Source organism: Vigna angularis, chromosome 1 (assembly GCF_016808095.1).
Source record: "Vigna angularis cultivar LongXiaoDou No.4 chromosome 1, ASM1680809v1, whole genome shotgun sequence".
In the NCBI taxonomy this organism is placed as follows: Eukaryota; Viridiplantae; Streptophyta; class Magnoliopsida; order Fabales; family Fabaceae; genus Vigna; species Vigna angularis.
Genome location: NC_068970.1, coordinates 28,533,392 through 28,555,806, shown reverse-complemented (window position 1 = coordinate 28,555,806; position 22,415 = coordinate 28,533,392). Strand labels below are relative to the sequence as shown.

General features: G+C 30.8%; 3 protein-coding genes and 1 long non-coding RNA gene across 4 annotated transcripts; all 4 read left to right on the top strand.

Annotated features, from left to right (window-relative positions):
* Nucleotides 1-3,672: 3,672 nt before the first annotated feature.
* LOC108341999 (protein WVD2-like 7) lies at nucleotides 3,673-9,642 on the top strand. The gene is made up of 9 exons (XM_017579698.2): nucleotides 3,673-3,878; nucleotides 4,003-4,088; nucleotides 5,955-6,737; nucleotides 7,002-7,178; nucleotides 7,326-7,366; nucleotides 7,600-7,696; nucleotides 7,798-7,869; nucleotides 8,423-8,533; nucleotides 8,786-9,642. The coding sequence occupies exons 2-9, from the start codon at nucleotides 4,047-4,049 to the stop codon at nucleotides 9,260-9,262; spliced, it is 1,800 nt and encodes a 599-aa protein (XP_017435187.1). The 5' UTR covers nucleotides 3,673-3,878; nucleotides 4,003-4,046; the 3' UTR covers nucleotides 9,263-9,642.
* A 2,984-nt stretch (nucleotides 9,643-12,626) lies between these two features.
* LOC108341997 (pentatricopeptide repeat-containing protein At2g01860) lies at nucleotides 12,627-14,757 on the top strand. The gene is made up of 2 exons (XM_017579697.2): nucleotides 12,627-12,780; nucleotides 13,150-14,757. Exon 2 carries the CDS (start codon nucleotides 13,200-13,202, stop codon nucleotides 14,634-14,636), a length of 1,437 nt encoding a protein of 478 aa, XP_017435186.1. The 5' UTR covers nucleotides 12,627-12,780; nucleotides 13,150-13,199; the 3' UTR covers nucleotides 14,637-14,757.
* A 3,279-nt stretch (nucleotides 14,758-18,036) lies between these two features.
* On the top strand, nucleotides 18,037-18,942 carry LOC128194938 (uncharacterized). Its single transcript, XR_008246403.1, has 2 exons — nucleotides 18,037-18,647; nucleotides 18,787-18,942. It is a non-coding gene; the product is annotated as an uncharacterized LOC128194938 (long non-coding RNA).
* A 702-nt stretch (nucleotides 18,943-19,644) lies between these two features.
* LOC108342044 (uncharacterized) lies at nucleotides 19,645-21,894 on the top strand. Its single transcript, XM_017579748.2, has 3 exons — nucleotides 19,645-19,865; nucleotides 20,547-20,570; nucleotides 21,328-21,894. Exons 1-3 carry the CDS (start codon nucleotides 19,649-19,651, stop codon nucleotides 21,672-21,674), a joined length of 588 nt encoding a protein of 195 aa, XP_017435237.1. The 5' UTR covers nucleotides 19,645-19,648; the 3' UTR covers nucleotides 21,675-21,894.
* Nucleotides 21,895-22,415: the final 521 nt, after the last annotated feature.

The window sequence follows — 22,415 nt, the reverse complement described above, 5'->3', positions numbered from 1 at the left end:
GTACATAAGACTACATAAGATCTACCACCTCAATTACATTCAACACAACAATATGGTTTATCAGACAACAATAAAGAAAAATAATTCAACCAACATTACAAACACTCCAAACAACTCAGCACACACACTACAATACATGACAATAACATCACACAACTCAGAAAGTAAATTAAATAGTTTGGCCTCACCTAGACCAACTCGGAAAAGTGTTCGGAAAAATAACATTTGAAAATAGATCTCGTATCAAACCTATTTAAAAACAAAATCACTTTATTTTATTGATTGTAGTAGGCAAATCATGAACAAACTCAATTACTTTATATTATTTTATATATAAAGATATATTATTTTAAATATTTGACTCTTTGATGCAATCAGCTAGTCTTATTCGTGAAACTTTGATAGTTGATTAGTGAGATCAACAAGAAAAAAAAAACTTATATGAAAAAGTGGTTCATAATTTAAATAATATTGGTACACTCTAAGTATATTTACATTATTAATAAGAAGAGAATAAGAATTTGAGTGTGAATATATCAAGCGTAAAAGAAAATTTAAATGATAAAATATATAAATTTTAATGGAGAAGCCTATTTGTTTCTCATCGTAAAAGCAAAAACTATATAACTAAACTATCTTAAAAAAGACATTAATTTTATTACAGATGATTACCCTACAAACTAGTTTGGTGACTATAATATAAACTCATTGGATGAAACTGTATATTTGCCACCACAAATTTCATTAGAAAATTCAACAGGTTTAAATATTTAAAATTCATCATCTATCAAATCAAAAACTTTTTTCGACTAGTCAAATTTAGGGGTTAATGAAATTGACTTCAAATCTTTTATCAAGTTTTTCTAAAGGTTTATAACTTATATTTATATAATGTACAAATTTGTAAATTCCAACATAGTCATTTTAAATTTCATTTTAATTCTCAAGTCAATTTAGCCTTAATTTAATCACAGGTCGAACTGTAATCAAGTGAGGACAAAGTCTAATTAATAGGTTGATTAAAATATCACTCCAAGTTAATTTATTCTCTTAAGTCTACACCATATGCTCTGATTTCTTTAAAAAGAAAAATAAAGCAATAAAAAATAGAAAGCATATATTCCACTTATTTAAAAATAAAATAATAATAAAGTTTTCTAACTACGTTTCGTAAATATATTTTTGTGAAATTAAAACTAAGATTTCCTAAAAAAAGATTTACAATTTTAAAACAATAAATGTTTTTTCCTTTTCATTTAGAATTTCTTTTAATTCTTAACAAATGCCCTGGAAAACATTGTACTACTAATTAATAAATAAAAACTAAAGTTCTTTCAGAATATTTTGTCAATTCCTGTTTTTCGGAAAAAGAAAAAAATGTAGACATTTGACGTTCCTTAATTAAAGTCAGTCTTTATCTCTTCATAGCACCTAAAAATCACACTCATTTGAGGTACTCAATAATATTCACACTTTATTTTGGGACCACTAATTCTCATAATGAATATTGAAGAAAAAATGATGGTTACACTCTATCAAGAATCAATAATCAATAATAGAGTTAAAGCCAAATAATATAAAAAAAAATGAGAAAATCTTATCTATATTTATGATAACAAGCACAGGTTGTATTTGTTATACGAGAAAACAAATTATTTTAACAGGTATGCAAATAGAATAGTACATCTTTTGCACTTAAATATTAGTAAACAAAATGTTCATGTTTACGGAACTGGAATAGAAGTAGTTTTTGTCAAATTTATTTGAATTTAATATTATTATTATAAAAACACTAATCACTCATAAAATTTAGTGAAATTTTAAATTTGAACATAGTTTAAATAAATATTATAAGAAGTATGAATGACAAAAACATTTATGTCAGGAAGTATTGGTTGATAAAATTATATAACGGGTATTCGTAAGTAACACATCATTTAATATTTACTATAAACATGTCGTGGTATCATACTGCTATTTATTATCTATAAAATATTAAAAATAAAATTTAATTTATATTTTATTAAATTTAATTTAATTAAATTTCTATTTTATTAAATTATATTTAATTTAATTTATATTATATTTTATATTTTTTTATAATTTTATTTATATTTCATTTTTAAAATCTATATTTATTTTTTAAATACTTATAAATATTTTTAAAATTAGTATTGGACAGAAAAAATTAAATTTTCCACAGCTAGTGGATAGATATTATGTGTTCGATATAATTTCTAATTAGAATTTCTTTATTAGATTGAATAAATTATACAAACTACTTACATGAATATATCTTTTTTTTAATTAACATGTATAAACACTTAACTTTCCTTACAAAGATAAATGGGCAATGTATTTTAAATAATCAAGGAGATTAACATAATGTAGAATTATTTATGTAATATTCTTCAAATAATTAAGAAAATTTAGTATAAAGATAAAGAAATAGGAAAAATTGAGTAATTTTACGATACAATTAATACAATTTACTAAACAACATATAATCCAATTTAATTAATATTCTTAATTAATATAGACAAGGATGATGATAAATAAACACCTAATATTTTTACTCTACACTCATCCAAAACTAACAAAATAACATTTTTATTCTATAATATAAAAAAAAGATAAATTATTTAAAAAATATAAATATTTTTTTATTAAGTGTTAGAGAAGTATTAAAAAAAAGTATGCATAAAAAAGATTAACATGTATTATGTAATTCGAAAACACATGCAATATATTTCAGAATATTTAATGTATAAGCCAGATGAAACGGTGATTGCGACCTTTTTCATAGGTCAAAATAGCACCGAAGCGGGACACGTGCTTCTCTCGTTTTGAGAACATGAATTATGCTACGAATCGTTACTTTTTTTCTCGTGTAGTTATATTTATTTCTTTGGGTTTTATTGTCGTTTATAAGCACTTTTATTCAATGCAAAAGTTTGTCATATTTTACTTTAATAATATTTTTTTACTAAAGTTTAGTGAAAGAAGAGATGATTTTGAAAAGAAAAATTTCTAACGGATTTAATTAAAATTTTCTACTACATATTTTTTTAATTAAATTTGTTTTTAAAAATTTTATGTTATGAGTGTTTAACAGTTTTTTAATCTTTGTTTACAGACTCTATTGTTTACTTTTTATGTGAAGTAAACACTATTTTCAATCTCTTATTGTTAATTTATTGATCGATTCATTTATTTTTTATTATTTTTTTCGTAACTCATCGACTTGATTATGCAAAATAAATGAACGAGTTAATTGACTAATTGAAAAAGGAAAATGGTGCTGATTAACATAATAAAAATGAAAAAATAATAATAAATACTAATAATTAAGACAAAATATATAATAAAATAATAAAAAGTAATCATTTTGATATAAAAGCTTTTATTTTATTGATTGAATTTTAATTAATGATTAAGGTAATTAAACATGAATAAGACTTTTAATAATTATTATTTATACTATATGTATTAAAAATAATATTAATATACAATTAAAAATTAATCATTTTAAATCAAAAACAATAATAAGAAAAAAAAAACTTCTGACCCATAAGAAAGTTAGAGGTGTTAAATGAGTTAGAGGGAGCATGGAGCGTGATGCACAGCTTCTAAACCGTGTGGAAGCCAAACAAGACAAAATAAGACAAGCTGCACATGATTATTTTATGCCTTATACATTATCCTTTTTCTAATAAGGAAAACAATAATAATAACAAGTATCTGAAATCTGAGTTACAGAACACTTTTTAAGTGACATCCTCATCTCATCTCGTGTTGTGTGTCTGTGAAAAACCAAAGTACCAAACAACTTTGGTTTGCTTGTCGTGTTTCTCGGGTTTCCTATCACGCCTCGAAAGGTATTTTGTTTCTCACTTTCTCAAATGGGTTTCTTCCACTGCCATAGATTTATATGTGTCTTTCTCTGGTTATTGTTTCCACATGCTGGTTCTTCAATAATGGAGGTCTCTGGTTATTTTTTAGGGAAGAATCATGATTTGTAATTCTGGTTGAAGGCTGTGAGAGCTATGGGAGGGGAGGTTGAACAATCATTCAGCATGGAGTTTCAGGTTATTCATCCATTTCTTGATTTTTAACGTCGATCTATTCTTTCTAATTCCAGTTACAATGTTCCAATCATTTTTTGCTTTCTTTAGTTTGAGTTGTGTGATTGGTTTTGTGTGACTTTTTCTTGTCTTGTGTTTAGAGGAGCAGTGGCTGCCACCAGCTCAGTAGGCCCCTTTCACATTTTAAAAAAAAATTAATTTAAATAATTTCGTAATGAATTTATTAAATTTTTTATTTTATTTATCAATAAGATTATGTAACCACAGATATATTATTATATTTTATTTGCTTAGGTGTACACCTTTATCTCTCATCTATCATCATTTCATAATTTTACTTTTTTTTTCTTGGATTTTATCATATTTCTTTTAAATTTTCTCACATTTTGTCGGTTTGATACATTTCTAACAAAATATCATGTCATAAAAGTTTCTAAAAAATAACCGAGGTTCGTTTTGTAAAAGATAGTGATTAAAAAATAAAGTTATTATTTTGAAAATATGTGTAAAAGAAACTTGGGTGGTGAAGAATAAAACGATGATAGCTGATGGTAAAAATGTTTAATTAAATCAAGATCATTTGAGGAGTTTTATTGATTATTCCTTTAAAGTGTTAAAAATTACTTTATGTTTTATTTATATTCAAATAAAAGTAATATTCAAGTATTTAGAAATTAAATTTCACAACGAACATATGAATCATGATTTCTGGTAAAGACAGTAGTGATGAGATGGGACATTCAAGATTAATTAATTTTATTAGGATTTATTTTGTTTTATTCACAACTTATCCGATATAATTAAAATATGAATAACTTTTAACTTTGTTTATTTGATTTCTAATATTTAAAAATTTCAAAAGAAAATAAATTAAAAAGTAATAACAGTGTATTAATTTTGAAACAAAATTATGTTTTTGCAGGTATTTATTTTTAAATTAGTGAGTGATGACGACTTCTTTTTTTCTAGATTGAAGGTACTATAAATACTGGTGAAAGAAAGTAAGGACATATTAGAAGTATTAATGTACATTAAAAATTTGAACTAACGATTATAAATCTTTTGTAATTGTTGACATTGTCAATTTTTTTTTTTTCAAAATAGATTTTTATATTCAAATTGAAATGATTAGTTAACAATTTTTTATAACTTTGAAAATAGATTATATATCATTATTTTATTGATTTATTTGAATTTATTTTCAGAAATAGATCAATCACGAATCACGAGTCACTGCATAGACGTTGTAAAAATGTTATTAAAAAAATTTGTTAAAAAGTATTGAATGAATGACCACCAGGAATTGAGATGTTGAGATAACTTGACTGTTAAATTGTAGTTAAAATTTATAGAATTAATAAGGTAAATGTAATTCAAAACATAAAATAAGTTCAAGGTCAAACACAACCCTACTCATCATGGTCAGTGATATAGTGAATGAAGACAATAATTTGCTAGAACAATGATCTTCTTCAGTTATCATTGCTTAGTGAAACATATAATGATCTTGATCTGAATTGCTTCTTTTGAATTTAGTTGAATAAAGAAGATTGAGTGGAGTTGGACAATGCAATGTTATTCCTTTTTTATGTTCCCTTTCTTTTACTATACTCATTTGTTCACAACTTTCTAATTTGCATGGATTTTGTTTAGTATTGATACTTTTTATGATTTGTGTCATTTGGAACACAGTCAATTCTCTGATTTATCATACCACACACAAAATGTTCACCTTCCATTTGACTATTCCTTGCAAAAAAGGATAAAAGTGTGAAAAGGGAATCCTATTTTTTGTGTGTTGACTGGATAGAATATTGTTAATATTAATTCTGCTGATATCTGCTGTTTTGATTCTTGCCAAAAATGCAGGTAGATTCTATACATTCTGGTTCAATCTCGTTTGGGAGATTTGAAAATGAACCTTTATCATGGGAAAGAAGGTCCTCTTTCTCTCATAATAGGTACCTGGAGGAGGTTGAGAAATGTTCAAAACCTGGTTCAGTTATTCAGAAGAAAGCATATTTTGAAGCACATTTCAAGAAGAAAGGGATTTTTGGTATTATTCCATCCACAGTTCACGATGGATTATCATATAGAGCAGCCGGTGAAAGTGATGGCTCTGAGGGAATTGGTAAACAAGAGGATTTTGAGTCTAATAATGACCACTACGTCCCATTTGACGAAATGTCCCAGAAGGAATTTGAGTTAGAAGAAGGTGACAATTATGTTGAAATGGATCCAAGATCCCAAGAAGATGTCATCCCAATTGAAGAAAACCATCATATTCAATTTCGTGGAATTCCTGATGGTTCAAATTATCATGGAGAATGTGATGTGAACGAATATGAAGAAGAAGAGACCATCGAAGAATATCCAATGCTTTCATTTTCAAGTCTCGAGATGGAATCTGTCATAAATAATTCTAATCATTTCGAAGATGCCAGTGAGAACAATAGTACTTTGAATGAAGCTCATCGATCTGAAAATGAAACAAGTAACATACTCTTAGCTAATGACGAGGCGGTTATGGAAGTGGAAAAGGATGATGATGTTACTGTAAATACTGGTGAATCATCAATAAGCACTGTGAATGCACCAGCACAGTGTGTTGAGGAAACAATTATGAATGATCTTGCAAAACCTTCTCCTGAGGTATGCATTTCCATGAGTTAAGTTCCTGTTTTTTGCCCATGCAAAGATCCAACATATAGAATGGCTTATAATGAAAGCACTATCAATGCAATGAATCAAGATTACGCATATTTATGGCATGTGTATTTGTGCTTTAATTTTATATTTCTTTGAACCAAAGCTTATGGTTTCCCCGTACAGTTATTACATTGTTTATATTTTTCAATTATATTATTGTCTTGCTATACTCGGGGGTTGGCATAAGTGTGTTTAATTTATCCATAGGAAACAAAGCTCAAGACTCAACAGAATTCTGAAATGAACAATGTTGGAGTTCAGGGAAGCACGGTTACTTCAGCTAAGGATCCTGCTAGGCATCCGAGTAGAGAGAGTCAAAGGAGAACAAATATAGAAAAGAATTTACCAAAACTTACAACTCCAACTAGCAAAACTTCCAAAGAAGTAAGGACTTAATAACAATGTACTGAGGGATGAAAGAAGGATATTGTCTCTAAATTTTGCTTATACTTTTCAAATGATTACTCTTCTATATAAGTGGCTTGCTTGTGAATTGTTAAATACCGCTAATTTAAGGGCCTCTATTTGCAGGTTTCCAAAAGAGAAGAGAAACAAATTCGTGAAAGCAAAAGGTAATTTTTGTTTCTTAGTTTTAACTGTTATATTTTCACATTCACAGACTCAAATGTGTTTTGAATTTTTAATAATGAAAATGTATCAAAACTACGAAAGGGTGAAGAATCCCAACCTTCTGCTTTAAATTCCAAAGGAATTCAAGAAGCAAGGAGGTTTTGTAAACCTATGTGAGATTAATCATTCGTTTTCTCTCATTTTGACTTGAGACAAGCAAAATCGTGTTTTGCAGGTTGAACCAAGCTTTGGATTCTATGAAGTCCAATGTTAAGCCTAAGGCTGCAACTTTTAACTTTAAATGTAGTGAGCGAGCAGAAAGGAGGAAAGAGGCAAGTAAAATGCTATTTTGTTTGGAATCATTTCTGTTTATGTTAACAAATGATATAGAATGCATGACATTTTATTTGCTGTCCTGATCCTGTCAACTCAGTTCTACATGAAGTTGGAAGAAAAATTGCATGCAAAGGAAGCAGAGATTACTCAGATGCAAGCAATATCACAGGTAATTTAGCCAATAATAGCTTCTACTTTTATGAGATGGCAAGAATATCACAATATCAAGCGACAAGCTTTGTATGAATAAATGAGTCGATATTTTTACATCAATGGAACTTGGAACCATTTTTGAGAAATTGTTACATGAAGTTTAGTCATATGTGATATGTGTGGAATCTGTTGGATTCTAATTGAAGGGACTAATATGATTGTTACCAGTGAATTTTCTAATTGAAGTGTCCATTCAATTTACATCAATGGAACTTGGAACCATTATTTCATTGTTTTCCTAAATTTTATCAAATATTTCTTCAAGCATAGTCAAATGCAGAAAAGTGAAATAATATTGTGTGAAATGACATTTGTCTGAGAAATCTGGAAATCGCAGTCTTCAAGTATTGGATAAGAGTTGTGGCAAACAACAAAGAATGAGGAAACAAAACGTGTAGAAGGATTTTGCTATATCTTTTATCTAGTATCTGTAGTGTAGCTGGCTCCAGTTATTTGTATTTCTTGTGAAGCTTGAAGAAACTTACTACATTCAGGTGTTATTTTTGTAGGAAAAGACAGAAACTGACATTAAAAAACTCCGAAAGAGCCTCAACTTTAAAGCAACACCAATGCCTTCATTCTATCGGACAACTCTCTCTTCACAACCACATGGCAATAAGGTACATGTTTTTGGAGTTTTCAGTCTACTTTTGTTCGTGAATTAGTGTTTGCATACAATCTACTATTCGTTGCAAATTAGTTGTTCTGTTGTCTCATTCCAATATGCAACTTCATGGGACCTTCTTGGTCGTCACATATCTACTACCCTAGTTTTTGTTTAAGAATTTCTTAATAGAAATGAAATCAAAGTGCTTTTTTCTTTCTCTGTTCGACTTCAACCATTTAATGTTTGCGAATTCTTCCTTTTCAAGTCTCACAACCAGGTTGTGTCAAATAACACCAGAAGTAAGAAAGAACAGAATAAACCAAAATGTTCAACGAGTGGATCAGATGCAACAGTTCCTCCGAAATCAAAGGTGGGAAACAATCTGGATACTGGTGAATCGATAACAGTAAGAGAACCACATGATATCTCGATCAAAGAGTGTGCCAAAAGTAAAGCATCTGAATCTAGTTTGATTTTTCCTGCTGCATCAACCAACCATAGACACGTTCCTAATTCTATGACAAGTAATCATGCTTCTGGAAAGAAAGAAGGAGCAAAGGTTTCTTCACAAAAACAGAAGGTATCAAATAGTTGTAAAGGAGAAAAACAACAAAACAACGAAAGAAATAAAAATGGTGAAACCACAAAACACAGAAATGATATAATGAGAAAAGGTGTGAAGAATGTTGGCTTCAGAAACATTTCCAGAAGTGGTAATCTTATTGTACATGTTTCCTATTAAAAAGTTTACCACTTACACTTTATAACTCGAGACATTTCAGGCTCCAGCATAAAACGAAAGCCGAATGATTACCACTTCATACGAATCAATTAAGGCATATTGCACATTGAGTTAGTAACATTTCTTGTGTTTTATTCATGGTATATTTGAGACGAGTTATAGAACAATATGGTCCATGTTACTACTTCTCTAAGTTTGGTAGAAGTAATGTATAAAATAAACATGGAAAGTTACCCAGTAACTAGTAGTGGGCATGTTTTTACTGGATTTGGATCTTGTGGTCTTCTCTCCATGTTGAAGAGTGTTCATTTGTTAATTAGAATATAAATGGAATTACATTTATGGAAAGTCTAATTTGTAATTAACTTATTTTTTTAGTTTATCATGATCTGCTGCTAGACTATAATACGTTTATCTTCCTTTAATACATATTTGTATATGTAGTATCATTACAAAGTTCAGTCGACATAAATTTTATTCTATATTTGTTCGTATATTTTTCCTTTTATAATTCTTTTAATTTTATCAACTTGTTTTTGTTAACCTTTTCAAAATTAATGAAGGTTGTGATTGTTATGAAATTTATTTATATGTAACGGTGTAATATTATATATATATATATATATATATATATATATATATATATATATATATATATATTATATTCTTTATAAATAATTTCTTTTAAATTTTTAAAAAATATTTTTTAACTTTCTCAAAATTAATTAATGTTTTGGTTGTTATGAAATTTTATGCATAATTCCGTAATATTTTATATAATTATTTCACTTTTATTCAAATATTATTTGGTATCTAGATTTAAAATTTATACAATTATAACATTTTTTTATAAATATTTGAGATTGAATATGTTCTTTCATATTAAATATTGATAATATCGTGTTTTTTTTTGTTATTTTTTGAAAAAAAAATAATTAATTGATACTGTAATCATAAGAAAATAAGTATAAGCAAAATGGGAATGAAAGAAAAATTTTATACTTGATAAATATAAAGATGATATAAATTTTTTATTTGAGATACAATTTGGATATTGAAACATGTCCTCGTCCTATTGTAGTGTCATAGTTGCAAGTATCTCAAAAATACTTGTAATAAGTAATGATGGGAAATAGTTACATTATATAAGAACATTCAGAAGCAACTTGACACATGACTTAGTTACATTTGCATTTACGATCATATTTCAAATATTGAGGAAGTTGACTCTATGGAAATAAAAATGTATAATATTGTACACACAGTTGAAGGATTATGACTAGTAATGTAAATTCCAATTTTCATCTCTTTTAACTACTGTATGATGTATCACATTTTTAATATTACAAAACAGTTTATTCGAGTAAAACATATAAATTATCGTTATAATTATTCTCAAAATAACATATAATAGCAAGATCTATATATACACCTTTTTACACTACAAAAAGATATATTACATTGAGCCAAAAGTGTAATATAGACTTTACAAATAGATAGGAAGCGAAGAAACGACTTACTCTAAGCTTCAGCTCTTCCACTCGCTAGCACCTGCTCACCAAAGATTCTCCCTAAGCTCACACCTTTAAGGTGATCATTACAAAAGAGAAAACAAGCACACACAGGAAAATATACAACACAAAAGTAAGGGTAAGCTGGTATAAATAACAAATATCATAAAATAACTAAGATTTTAACATAGATCATGAAAACCAAACCAAGTATACAAACATTCTAGAAACATAAAATACGCATAGGCTTGACTCATCTGAATATAGTATGAATGTCAAGTTATAGTGGTTTCTGCACCTGTAATAGTAATATCGTTGGCTCAATCCAAGCTATCATACAAGGTTAGTCCATTTCAATTGTCTTTGACAAAAACAATGCCCCTAGACAAGGACCTCCTTCTATTCTCACCACATGACTCATCACTCTCTAATTGAGCATGAATGATCATTAAAATGTAGGATGAACCCCAAACTTAACTCCGATTATTCATACTTACAACACTATCGGACACCGCCATGTAACATCTCCACGAGAATCATGGAATTACGTCCCTCAATACCATTCACTTGATCCACAACATACTCATCATCAATGATCATATAAACATCACATACTCAAAGTATTTTAAGGATAAAAATTCATTTATAATAATCTGGAAATAATAAATGATGTAATCAGTAGACGAGAACTTTTGAATATGCTCAAGGTAAGGTATGTAATGAATATTTTGAGCTCATAAAGTCTAACACATTTGTAAAGATTTATAAGGATATATATATTTGAGCTCAACTTATCTCTAAACACGAACTGACAATTCACATACCTAAATTTGAATGTTAACTTAATTCTACACAAATTAGATTATTAAGTTGTATAATATTGGATGACAGTATTACATTAACTTATAAATTTACTTTATTATATTAAATCAACTTGTCTCTTTGCTTTATTACATTAAATTAACTTCATTTATATTTTATTTCACAAAACTTGTCAAACTCTTTTTTATTGTCAAAGTGACCTTAATGAACTCTAAATCAGATCGATTGTCGAATAATTGACGAAATGGAAAAAACAAATACTGAAATAAGAAGACTTTGTTCCATTGTTTACCAATAATTTGCAACCATGGAATGTCAAAATAGTTACTAATAGCCATAACCAATGAAATTGTTGTACTTATTAAGGACAATGAACATTCAAGACGACAACTTATTCAAATGGTGCTTCAAATTTATGTCTTCACACTCATCCCATACACAACATTTAGTAAAAATGTCGACATAATATTGTTTGAATAGGTTGTTTACATACTTAAACAAAGGAAATTCATTATGAATTGTGATGAATATAGTTGAAACTTATTATGTGTGTAAATTTTTTATGTCATGTAATATTGTAATTTCACTTCGTTGATTTTTTTTCTCTTATAATAATTTTTAAAAATAAATGTTATTAATAAATATCATTTTTCTTTTATATAATTTCACTAATGACATTTTAGTAATATTTATTTCCTATTTATTAAAACATCATTTTTATTTGTCACATAGATCAAATCTTATATAACTTTTACTTCTAAATTCATCTTCAAATCCTTTTAAAAAAATAACACTCAATTTATTCTCAAATTCATTCATTTTTTTTTTCTCAAATCTTTCGCTCTAAGTGAACAAATGTCGAATACATTCTTGAACAATTGTTTCTGCAGTTATTCTGAAAAAACAAAGCTAAGGTAGAGTTTAAAAAAAAAAACATGTAATGGTGTTAATTTATAAAAAACTACAGGTTGCCCTCCATAAAATCAAAGATTTTGCCAATACCTCAGTCTCAGCTACTAATGATACTGACTACTAAGCCGTGCAGAGCCAACACACTTGTTGTCCTCGCTACTGTAAAATAGATACACATATATTCTTTTTCTGATTTGGGCAGAGTAACTTTTCTCACAGACCCTTTCATTCCTAGAAACCTCTCCCCTCTCCATTAAATACACTCTTCACCAGGTACACTCACCCTCCCCAACGATTTCTCTCATTCCCTAATATTTCTTATACTCATTTTTCTACAAATTTAGGGATTTGCATTCAGTCTAATCAATATTTTATTCATCAAGTACAATTTGAGAACCTAAAAAATAAATTATCTTTGGAGTGAATAAAAAACAATTATAGATTTGCCGTTTAACCCGAATGAAATAAAAGCTGTTTGTGTGTTCATGGAATTGAGATTCGTCATCCCAATTCGGCAAGTTCAATTCTTTCCAATAAGAAGTAACTTATTTTTCGGGTTTGGTGCTGAAATATGCACACTATTTGTTTGATAAAAGTTCTACACCGAACAAAATACACACATGACGATTATGTTCTTTGCAGGTTCTGAATGACAATCCAACTGCCACATTTTTAATTCGTACTAGTGAATAATGTACTGCACCTTTTCATTTCCCTGTGTTTATTTTATTCCGGTGGGAAGAATTTGTTGCAACTACAGAAGAGTCACTTTAGCAGCACATTCGAAAAGAAGAAGACCACCACCAAAGGATAATCGGTATCGACCATATCCTAAGCAACCTCCAGATTTTGGTGTTAATTTGTTCTTGAAGAAGCCTAGCACCACCTCTAAACCAACTGAGGATGATTTTGATATCAATGAAGAGAATGACGAAGAGGAGGATGAAAATATTGGTGTTGTTTGGGAATCAGATGAGCTTGAAGCCATCTCATCACTTTTCCAAGGTAGAATTCCGCAAAAGCCTGGAAAATTACATCGAGAAAGGCCTCTTCCTCTCCCAGCTCCCTACAAGCTCCGACCTTTGGGGCTACCCAAACCAAAAACACAAGTAAAATTGACAGCTCCAGCTGTAGTTTCTTCACGGGCTTCTATGGCTAAGAAAGTGTACAAAAGCCCGAGTTTCCTAGTTGGACTGGCAAGAGAAATGAGTAGACTTGGTCCAGCTGAAGATGTATCTAAAGTTCTTGGGAAGTGGGTGCAGTTCCTGAGAAAAGGGTCGTTGTCATTGACAATAAGGGAATTAGGTCATATGGGATTCCCTGAGAGAGCTCTGCAGACATTCTTATGGGCACAAAATCAACCACATCTCTTCCCGGATGATTGGATTCTGGCCTCAACTGTTGAGGTCTTGGCTAGGAACCATGAGTTAAGAATTCCGTTCAACATTGACCAGTATACTGGTCTGGCAAGTCGTGCGGTATTGGAGGCAATGATCAAGGGTTTTATAAAGGGTGGGAACCTTAGACTTGCGTGGAAGGTTCTAATAGTTGCCAGAAGGGATAAAAGAATGTTGGATTCTAGCATTTATGCTAAGTTAATATTAGAACTTGGAAAGAACCCTGACAGACACAGGCATGTGTTGCCCTTGTTGGATGAACTTGGAGAACGAGAAGAATTGAATTTAAGCCAGCAAGATTGTACTGCTATAATGAAAGTATGTGTTAAGATGGAGAAATTTGAAGTAGTTGAGAGCCTGTTTAGTTGGTTCAAGCAGTCTAGCTATCAACCAAGCATAGTTATGTTCACTTCTGTTATTCACAGCCGTTACACAGAGAAGAAATACAGAGAGGCATTGGCTGTAGTTTGGGAGATGGAGTCTTCTAATTGCCTTTTTAACCTTCCTGCTTATCGTGCGGTAATAAAACTGTTTGTTGCTCTGAATGATCTATCTAGGGCCATGAGATATTTTTCAAAACTTAAAGAGGCTGGATTTTCTCCCACTTTTGGCTTATACAAGGACATGCTTCAAATTTACATGGCCTCTGGGAGGACTGCGAAGTGCATAGAGATCTGCAAGGAGGCTGAGATAGCTGGTTTCAATCTAGATAAATATCTGGTGATAAATTAAAATTTGTAGACTTGAAGATCCTGGAAGCATTGTCATTGTTTTACAAAATTGTAAATCCCTCTGTCTAATATAGTCTCGCTGTAAATTTTCCCAGTTTCAATACAAGTTGTTCCTCCAATTCTTTCCCAATCCAATTTACTCTTCATGCATTCTTTACTGTTCTTGTATGATTTCAAGTTGTTTTTGTTTTGGATTTTAGTTCTTGCACATCTTTACGTTCTGTTTTCTTCTTGCTTGATGAAATTGATTTTACAACTCTTGATCATAATTAGATTTTGACTGACTCTTGAAATTCTCCTTCAAAGAATTTCTTGCCTTTATTGATGTTTCACAGACTATCTTTCTTAGCATCCATACCCGTTTTTCCCTCTTTCTTTCCTTTCATGATAGATTTCTCACTTCCTTTTAAGTCCCTTTCTTGATTTTGGTATTCCTGTATCATTTCTTCCAATTCTTGGAAACTTTTCCTTAATTTGACTATGGCTCTACCCCGTTCGTTGGTCAATCTTTCCAAGGCACCGACTCTCCCTTCCATGCTTCCACCCCATCTTGATTTGGCAAGTAGAACCAATTTGTTAGGAATCCATAATTGAAAAGAGAAAGAAGAATAATATTCTTTATTGTATAAACTGAAAATAACACATAAATCCATAATGCTGTCATTGATAGATTTAGTTGTGATTCATGATCCTGTGCAATAGCATCCATGTTTAGCATACAGCTTTCATATTCTAGCATCGTTTGGTACTTTTTCAATTTAACACATTGCATTTTGTAGAGCATGGTTACAACACCACGAAGGTTACTGCCACCCTTAGGATCAAGAAGTGACTTAGATTATGTGTATTTCTTTCATGATTAAATGTCATCCTTCATCACATCTCATTATTCTAGATGTGTAGGAACCATTGCATATGCAGTTTATCTCTGTTAGAGATATTATCTATATTTTATATTTATCTTTTATCTTTAATTAGTGTTATTATTTTTTATTTGTATTTTGAACTTAACCATTTTTTTTTCTATTATAAATAGAGAACCCTATGTGTATATTCAACGTAAGAGAGATTAATCTCATACATAGTTTTCACTAAATTTAACATGGTATCGCCAGGTTATTTTGAGGAAAAACAAATTTTTGTTGCCTCTATCACGACACCTGCTGCTGCCCGCGGCAGCGCCATCTACTGCTGCCAGTGGCGTCATCGTCTATTGTTGCCGGTGGCGTCATCGTCTACTGCTGCCACTACTGGAGTTCCAGTTTCAACTAACGATCACAGTTTTGATCGTTTCGGCCAAGCGACCATTGTGTTGTCAAGACGCTTTCATCGGAGCTCCTATGTGCGCTCAACGCTTTTTGAAGTTGTGGATTTGCTCCCTTTTCCGTTATGCATGGTAGCACATCTCGCAGGGATTTAGAGCGTTGAGGTCACTCTTTTTCCTCTTTCAAATTCGTTGTGCATGGTCGCGCGTCTCAGCCAATTTAGAGCGTCGAGGTCGTTATTTTTCCTCTTTTAGGTTCGTTGTGCATTGTTGCACGTCCCATCTCCTATCAGGCAACTATTTAGAGCATTGAGGTTGCTTTTTTTTCCTTTTTCAGGTGTCTTGGTTGGAGAATCTTAGATTTTTAAGGTTTCTCTCTCCTGTTCATCAATGACTTCTTATGTTGTTGTCCCTTTTGACCTCCCTTCTATCACCATTGTGTTTGATCTGTCCATATATGCTTTTTCTCCCGTGGCAAAGATGATTTTTGTTAGTTTATTTATAATCGTGGTGACTCTTCAACAATGACCTCTTTATTCACTGGAGGTCAACAATACATTCCTCAATGGTGATTTGTAAGAAAAGATTTACATGGAGAAACCTCCCAGATTTGTTGCTGAGAGGGAGTCTTCTGGGTTGGTATTTTGTCTTCAATGTCGTTTTTGCTAATCATTAGCAATTTGGTGTCACTTAAGTGGAAAAACAGATATTTTTACTAAGTCTTTAATTATATTAGTAACAAGTTTGGTTAATAGGATTTGTATGCACCAGCTTGGGAGGGAGTGTTGGATATACTATCTTTATTTTATATTTATCTTTTATCTTTAGTTCGTTTGTTATTATTTCTTATTTGTGTTTTGGGCTTAATACATATTTCTTCTATTATAAATAAAGGATCCTATGTGTATATTCAATACAAGAGAGATTAATCTCATACACAGTTTTCACTATATTCAACTATCTCCATTCATAGTATTTTCTTTTCATTCTGCATTGGATAGCATTTTGGACAGAATTTATGTTGAATCTTCATATCTGCATCAGGTTTTGTAAATCTGTAAAATTCAGGTTTCAGTTGTAGGTTTTTAGCCATGCATACATTCATTGCTTTTAGCTTGTATTATTCATTCATAAATATCACTTTAAACTTGTTCCAATTACTGCATGTATATTTTCTGCATTAGCATTATAAGAAAGCAGATTTGGTCTTAAACATGTGTACATATGCTGTCAAATCTGCTAGTTTTAGGTTCACATGCATGATTTCAGTTTTTGCATTCCATTTAGCATTATAACTGCATATTACTCATTATTAGGATAAATTAGACTTGTTACATGCATTACTTCATAAAATTCTGCATTTTAGTTCCCTTGCGTACTTGCATAAACGAGATTCTTAAAATAACCATTCTGCATCATTTTAGGCATTCTTGCATCAATTTTTACAGCACTTTACATTCTGAAAGCATGCATTAAGTGCACTTAGATAGTTTCTTTTTATATTTTTTTCATTCCCCCATTGTTTCCAGTTTTAGCAAGGATAAAAATACAAACTAAAAACTTAATTTTCTCCATCTCTGTGGATTGATTCCCATGTATCCCTTACATTAGAGGGAAACTATCGGATTTTGTTGGCCTGATGTTACTAAAAGGCTACCAGCACTCTACTACGGGATGTTGTGTTTTCTTGGAAGAAATATTATTTTTTGGAAAAGTAAGAGTGAAACAACTCCTAGAGTTTAAATTCTTTGAAATTCAGACAATGAAGGTATTGTGATAACCAAGTTATTCTCCACATTGCGTCGAATGTAGTATTCCATAAGAGAATTACATTCCATAAGAGAACTAAACACATAGAAATTGATTATTGATTGTCATTTTATTTAGAAAAAATTATTGTCAAAAAAAATTTGTATTGAATTTGTCAGATCTAACGACCAATTTATAAATATATTGACTAAGTCCTTAAAAAGACCTCATATTGGTATATATAATTTATATGCTCTAGTTTGATAGGAAGTACTAGAATAAGTATTAAAATCTAGAGAGAAAGTAGTTGTGTTGGGAACTACTTTCTGCTGTGCCTATGATTTATTTCTAGTTCTGTACTTAGGAGTCTAATGCAATCTTTAGATCTTTTATTTTCTCATTGTATTATATTTCTATCGTTATAAATAGAAGATCATAAAAGGGGTCTTTCAACCTCTTTAAAATTTATTTTTCTCTCTTTTTTGAATCTTAAGTCTTCCAATCATGAGATCCGAGCCTTCTGATGTTATCCAGCAAAGCTGCACAAGGATGAGCGGGATCAGCATTCAATACCTCATGAACACAGGACATTTTTATCTAACGAAATAGGTTTAGAATTTAAAATTTGACATTATTATCTCCAAGTGACCAATTCTTCCTGATAAGTTTATTATTGCAGAGAATATTTGAAGTGAATATCACCTCTCTCTACCTCCCCAAATTTGTTGTGTGCTTTCCCACGTATTTTCTTTTGAGTCCATGCCTCCTCCGACCAAGATTACAGTTTCAACATCAATGGAGAGTTACATGATTAATGTTTTATGTGTATGAATTTTATTTGCTGTCCTGATCCTGTTAACTGTTATTTTTTGAATCATTTCTGTTTATTACGAATTTTTATTTGTTGTCCTGATCCTGTCAACTGAGTTCTACATGATGTCGGAAGAAAAATTGCATGCATAAGAAGAAGAGATTAATCAAATTCAAGCAATATCTCAGGTAAGTTAGATAATAGCTTCTGATAGCAAGAACTCTTTACATCAATAGATGAGTTGACATTTTTACATCAATGGAACTTGGAACCAAGTCACATAGTTTTCCAATGAATTTTGTTTCTGCTTCTATGTCTATGGTACAGGAGAAGCAAAAGACACACTGATATGGTTGACTAGGACGAGATCTGATGGTTGTGTCCAAAATAGTTAAGTTGTAGTTCATATATCAATGTCATGTGCCACTTAATCTCATTGAGAAATTGTTAAATGAAGTTTTATTCATGTGATATGTGTGGAAACTGCCGGATTCTAATTGAAGGTGCTAATATGATTATTACCAATGAATCTGCTAATTGTTTTTTTAAAATATTTACAATTGACTATTATTTTTATTTCTTTTTTATTTCAATCTGTATCATTAATTCATTATTTTCCTAAATTTATCAAATATTTTCTCCAACCATTGCCAAATACTGAAAAGTAAAGTAATATTGCATGAAATGACATTAGTCTGAGAAATCTGGAAATCGCCGTTTCCATGTATTGGATGAAAGGTGTGGCAAACAGTACAGAATGAGGAAACTAAATGTGTAGAAGGATTTTGTTATACTTTTTAGCTAGTTTGTAGCGTAGCTGGGTCCAGCTATTTGCATAATTAAATTTTATTAAATGAGAAAAATAAAATTTAATAAATTTTAATCATTTTATCCAAGCAATATTTAAAAGATAAAATAATTTTATATTACTTCAATTGAAATTTAACTTATTTTTGAAAATTATATTTAGGTTTAATGTCTCGGTAAGTCCTTAGGCGTGAATCTCAAATAGATCCTTTTTTTTTTTTCGGCGTTTCAATTAGGTCCTTTTTTGTTTAAAATTGCAGTAATTAGGGGTCTGCCGTCAAATTCAACAAACGACCGTATAAATTTAGGCTACGTGATATGGTGAGTGTATTCATTATCTGACGTGGCATTTAAAACGAATTTTGTATTAAAAATTTGGCCAATGTGGTATGGTGAGTTTGTGAGAGAGATGGGTTTGAATTGTGGCGGCGTTGTGGTGAGGTTTGGTTTGTGGGTGGCGGCGCTGTCCATTGCGGGCTACATAGTGGGTCCTCCTCTCTACTGGCACCTCGTCGAACTCCTCAACCATTCTTCTTCTTCTTCTTGCACTCCCTGTGTCTGTGATTGTTCTTCCCAACCCATCATTTCCATTCCCCAATGTATATATACTTTCCCTCTAGTTCAATTCCACCCCTTTTACCTTTTTCCTTTTCTGCCTTCAACATCTTACCAATTTCTTCTTTCTTCAAAATAACTTCTTTCATCACTCATGTGCTTCCAATTTAGATCTTCTTCTTCTTCTTTTTTCTTTGTTTCGTTATTACTGCTACTTCTGGATTGAAATCTGTTCTAGGTCTCTCAAGTTGCATCAAGTAATCATACGGGGACTTATTAAGTGGCATAAACAATATTCAATAGGCTTGCCCTAGCTTAATTAGGCTGTAACTTTCCTTAATTAAATATTAGTCTCTTGTATACTGATACTGTGAAAGTAATTTTTTTTAATTAATTACCAGGGTCCCCTTTTGCTTGGTTACATGTGGTTGTCACATAGCATTCACCATGAAACTCGCAATAAAACAAGAGTATCATGGCTTAGCCTATTTGTATTCTAAATTAAGAGAAATACTAACCTAAGCCCAATAGCCTTGAAACATTTCTACAGCTTTTGCTTGCTTATCTTTAATAAATCTGTAGATTATTTATTTCTGTATGTGCTGTCAAAGCAATAGTGGTTCCAATTGAGACTGTTGTTTCATTATGATTGTTGTTGCGTTCTCTTGATTGCACACCAAGTCAATCATGTGCTTATTCCAGTTTCTTTATCTGTATTTATGCAGCGCTCAGCAACTCTTCATTTGAAGGTTGGTTTCCTGAATGAATTCCTGTGAAATATCTCAGCTGATGTACTCTGCATGAGTAAACCTTTCTTTATTATCGTGACCTCTCTATGACTGAATCTGAAGCATATTTGTGTGATGACAAGAGCCGAAGTTACATAGTTACTCTCACTCATTTAATAAGCTAACTCGTTTCTTTTTAGGTTGGGCGAACTATCAGCATATTTGTTTGTTTTCCTTTTATAAAATTTGATTTATTTCTTTTGCCAAATTTTCTTGTTTTTGAAAAATCTGTTATGCAAAGATTTTGTGGTATATAATATAGAGTTCTGATTTATTTCAACCTAGTATTCTACAGTGCTAAACAAAATTTCGGGGTACTCGTCTAGTGTTGCAAACCATTTTCTCTGAAGCATATAATATGTTGTGTTCAAATGAAAGAACAAACTTGTTTGAGTGACATGGTATTCATGGTTTGGTGTGATGCATCATTTTCATCACTAATAGGAAATGGTCATGAAGTTAACATGAGGGAATTGTTATAGATGAACTTATTCATAAGTTAATTTATAGTTCATGAAAAAAATTTCTTCTTCTTTCCTATGAGTATTTTTATACAAATTTAATCAAACAAACTCTCGTATTTGATATTTGTCTGCATGAAGAAGAGGACAGAATTTTTATTTTGCCTGCAGCTGTGTCATCAGAGCCTGCTGTTTCTATGCCTGTTTTTCATGTCCAATTGCTGTTTCTTCCCTCGATTAATTGAATTGTCATTTAGATTGTGCAAAGCACGATCCAAAGGTGGATGGAGACACCGAAAACAATGTTGCAGAGCTACTGTCAGAAGAACTAAATCTCCGGGAAACTGAAGCTTTGAAAAATCAGCGTCGTGCTGACATGGGTCTGCTGGAATCTAAGAAGATTGCATCTCAGTATCAAAAAGAAGCAGACAAGTGTAATTCAGGAATGGAGACATGTGAGGAAGCCAGGGAAAAGGCTGAGATGGCCTTAGTGGCTCAGAAGAACCTCTCTGCATTATGGGAACTGAGAGCTCGTCACAAAGGATGGCAAGAAGGGCTTGCCAAATCTAATTCTCGCTCTAAAGGGAAACTGCACTCTGCTTAGACTGCACTGGCCTACATACTACTTTCAAATGGAAGTTATATATAGTTGGGGTAGTAGCCAATCATCATCATAGGTCCCTTATAATTCTGGTATATCCTTTAAGAGTCAAAACTGTAAAATCCTAATACAAATGTTGCTGTATTTCTAACCTCCATTTTTGGTACTTACTATATATTTAAGACAGTTGAAAGCTGAGAAGTGTTAGGTTTTTTGTGACAAACTTCTTACATAACAAAATTGTGTGACTACTTGTTTCTGAAAGTTCTGGTTTGAAATCAATTCTGACTGTAGCTTATTCTGGAAATATGGCATTGAACTACAGAGATACCATTTTTGTTTGCCTGAGGTGTGCATTAAACCTAAATGAATGTAGGCGACCTAATTGTTTATGCACTGAGGAAGGATTAGTTATTAACAGAAGGATTTATGCAGACATATTTAGATAAATTTCTTCATAGATATTAAAGTTAGTTTTACAATAAGGTAAAATTGATTTATACATAAATTAGTTTATAGAAATTATTCTGTATTAGCTTTCTTAGAAAATGATTTTTGAAGTGTACATAAATTCGTTCTAACTTGTAGAAAAAAATTTATTTTATTTTTGTCTAATTCTTTTAGAATTACTCAAACAAGTCCTGTATTATAAAATGCATTGAACCAAAGTTTGTTTGTTCCACGGTCGGATTATGTAGATTTGTCATTAAGACGGAGAGAGTATGAAAGGGCAGACTTGTTATA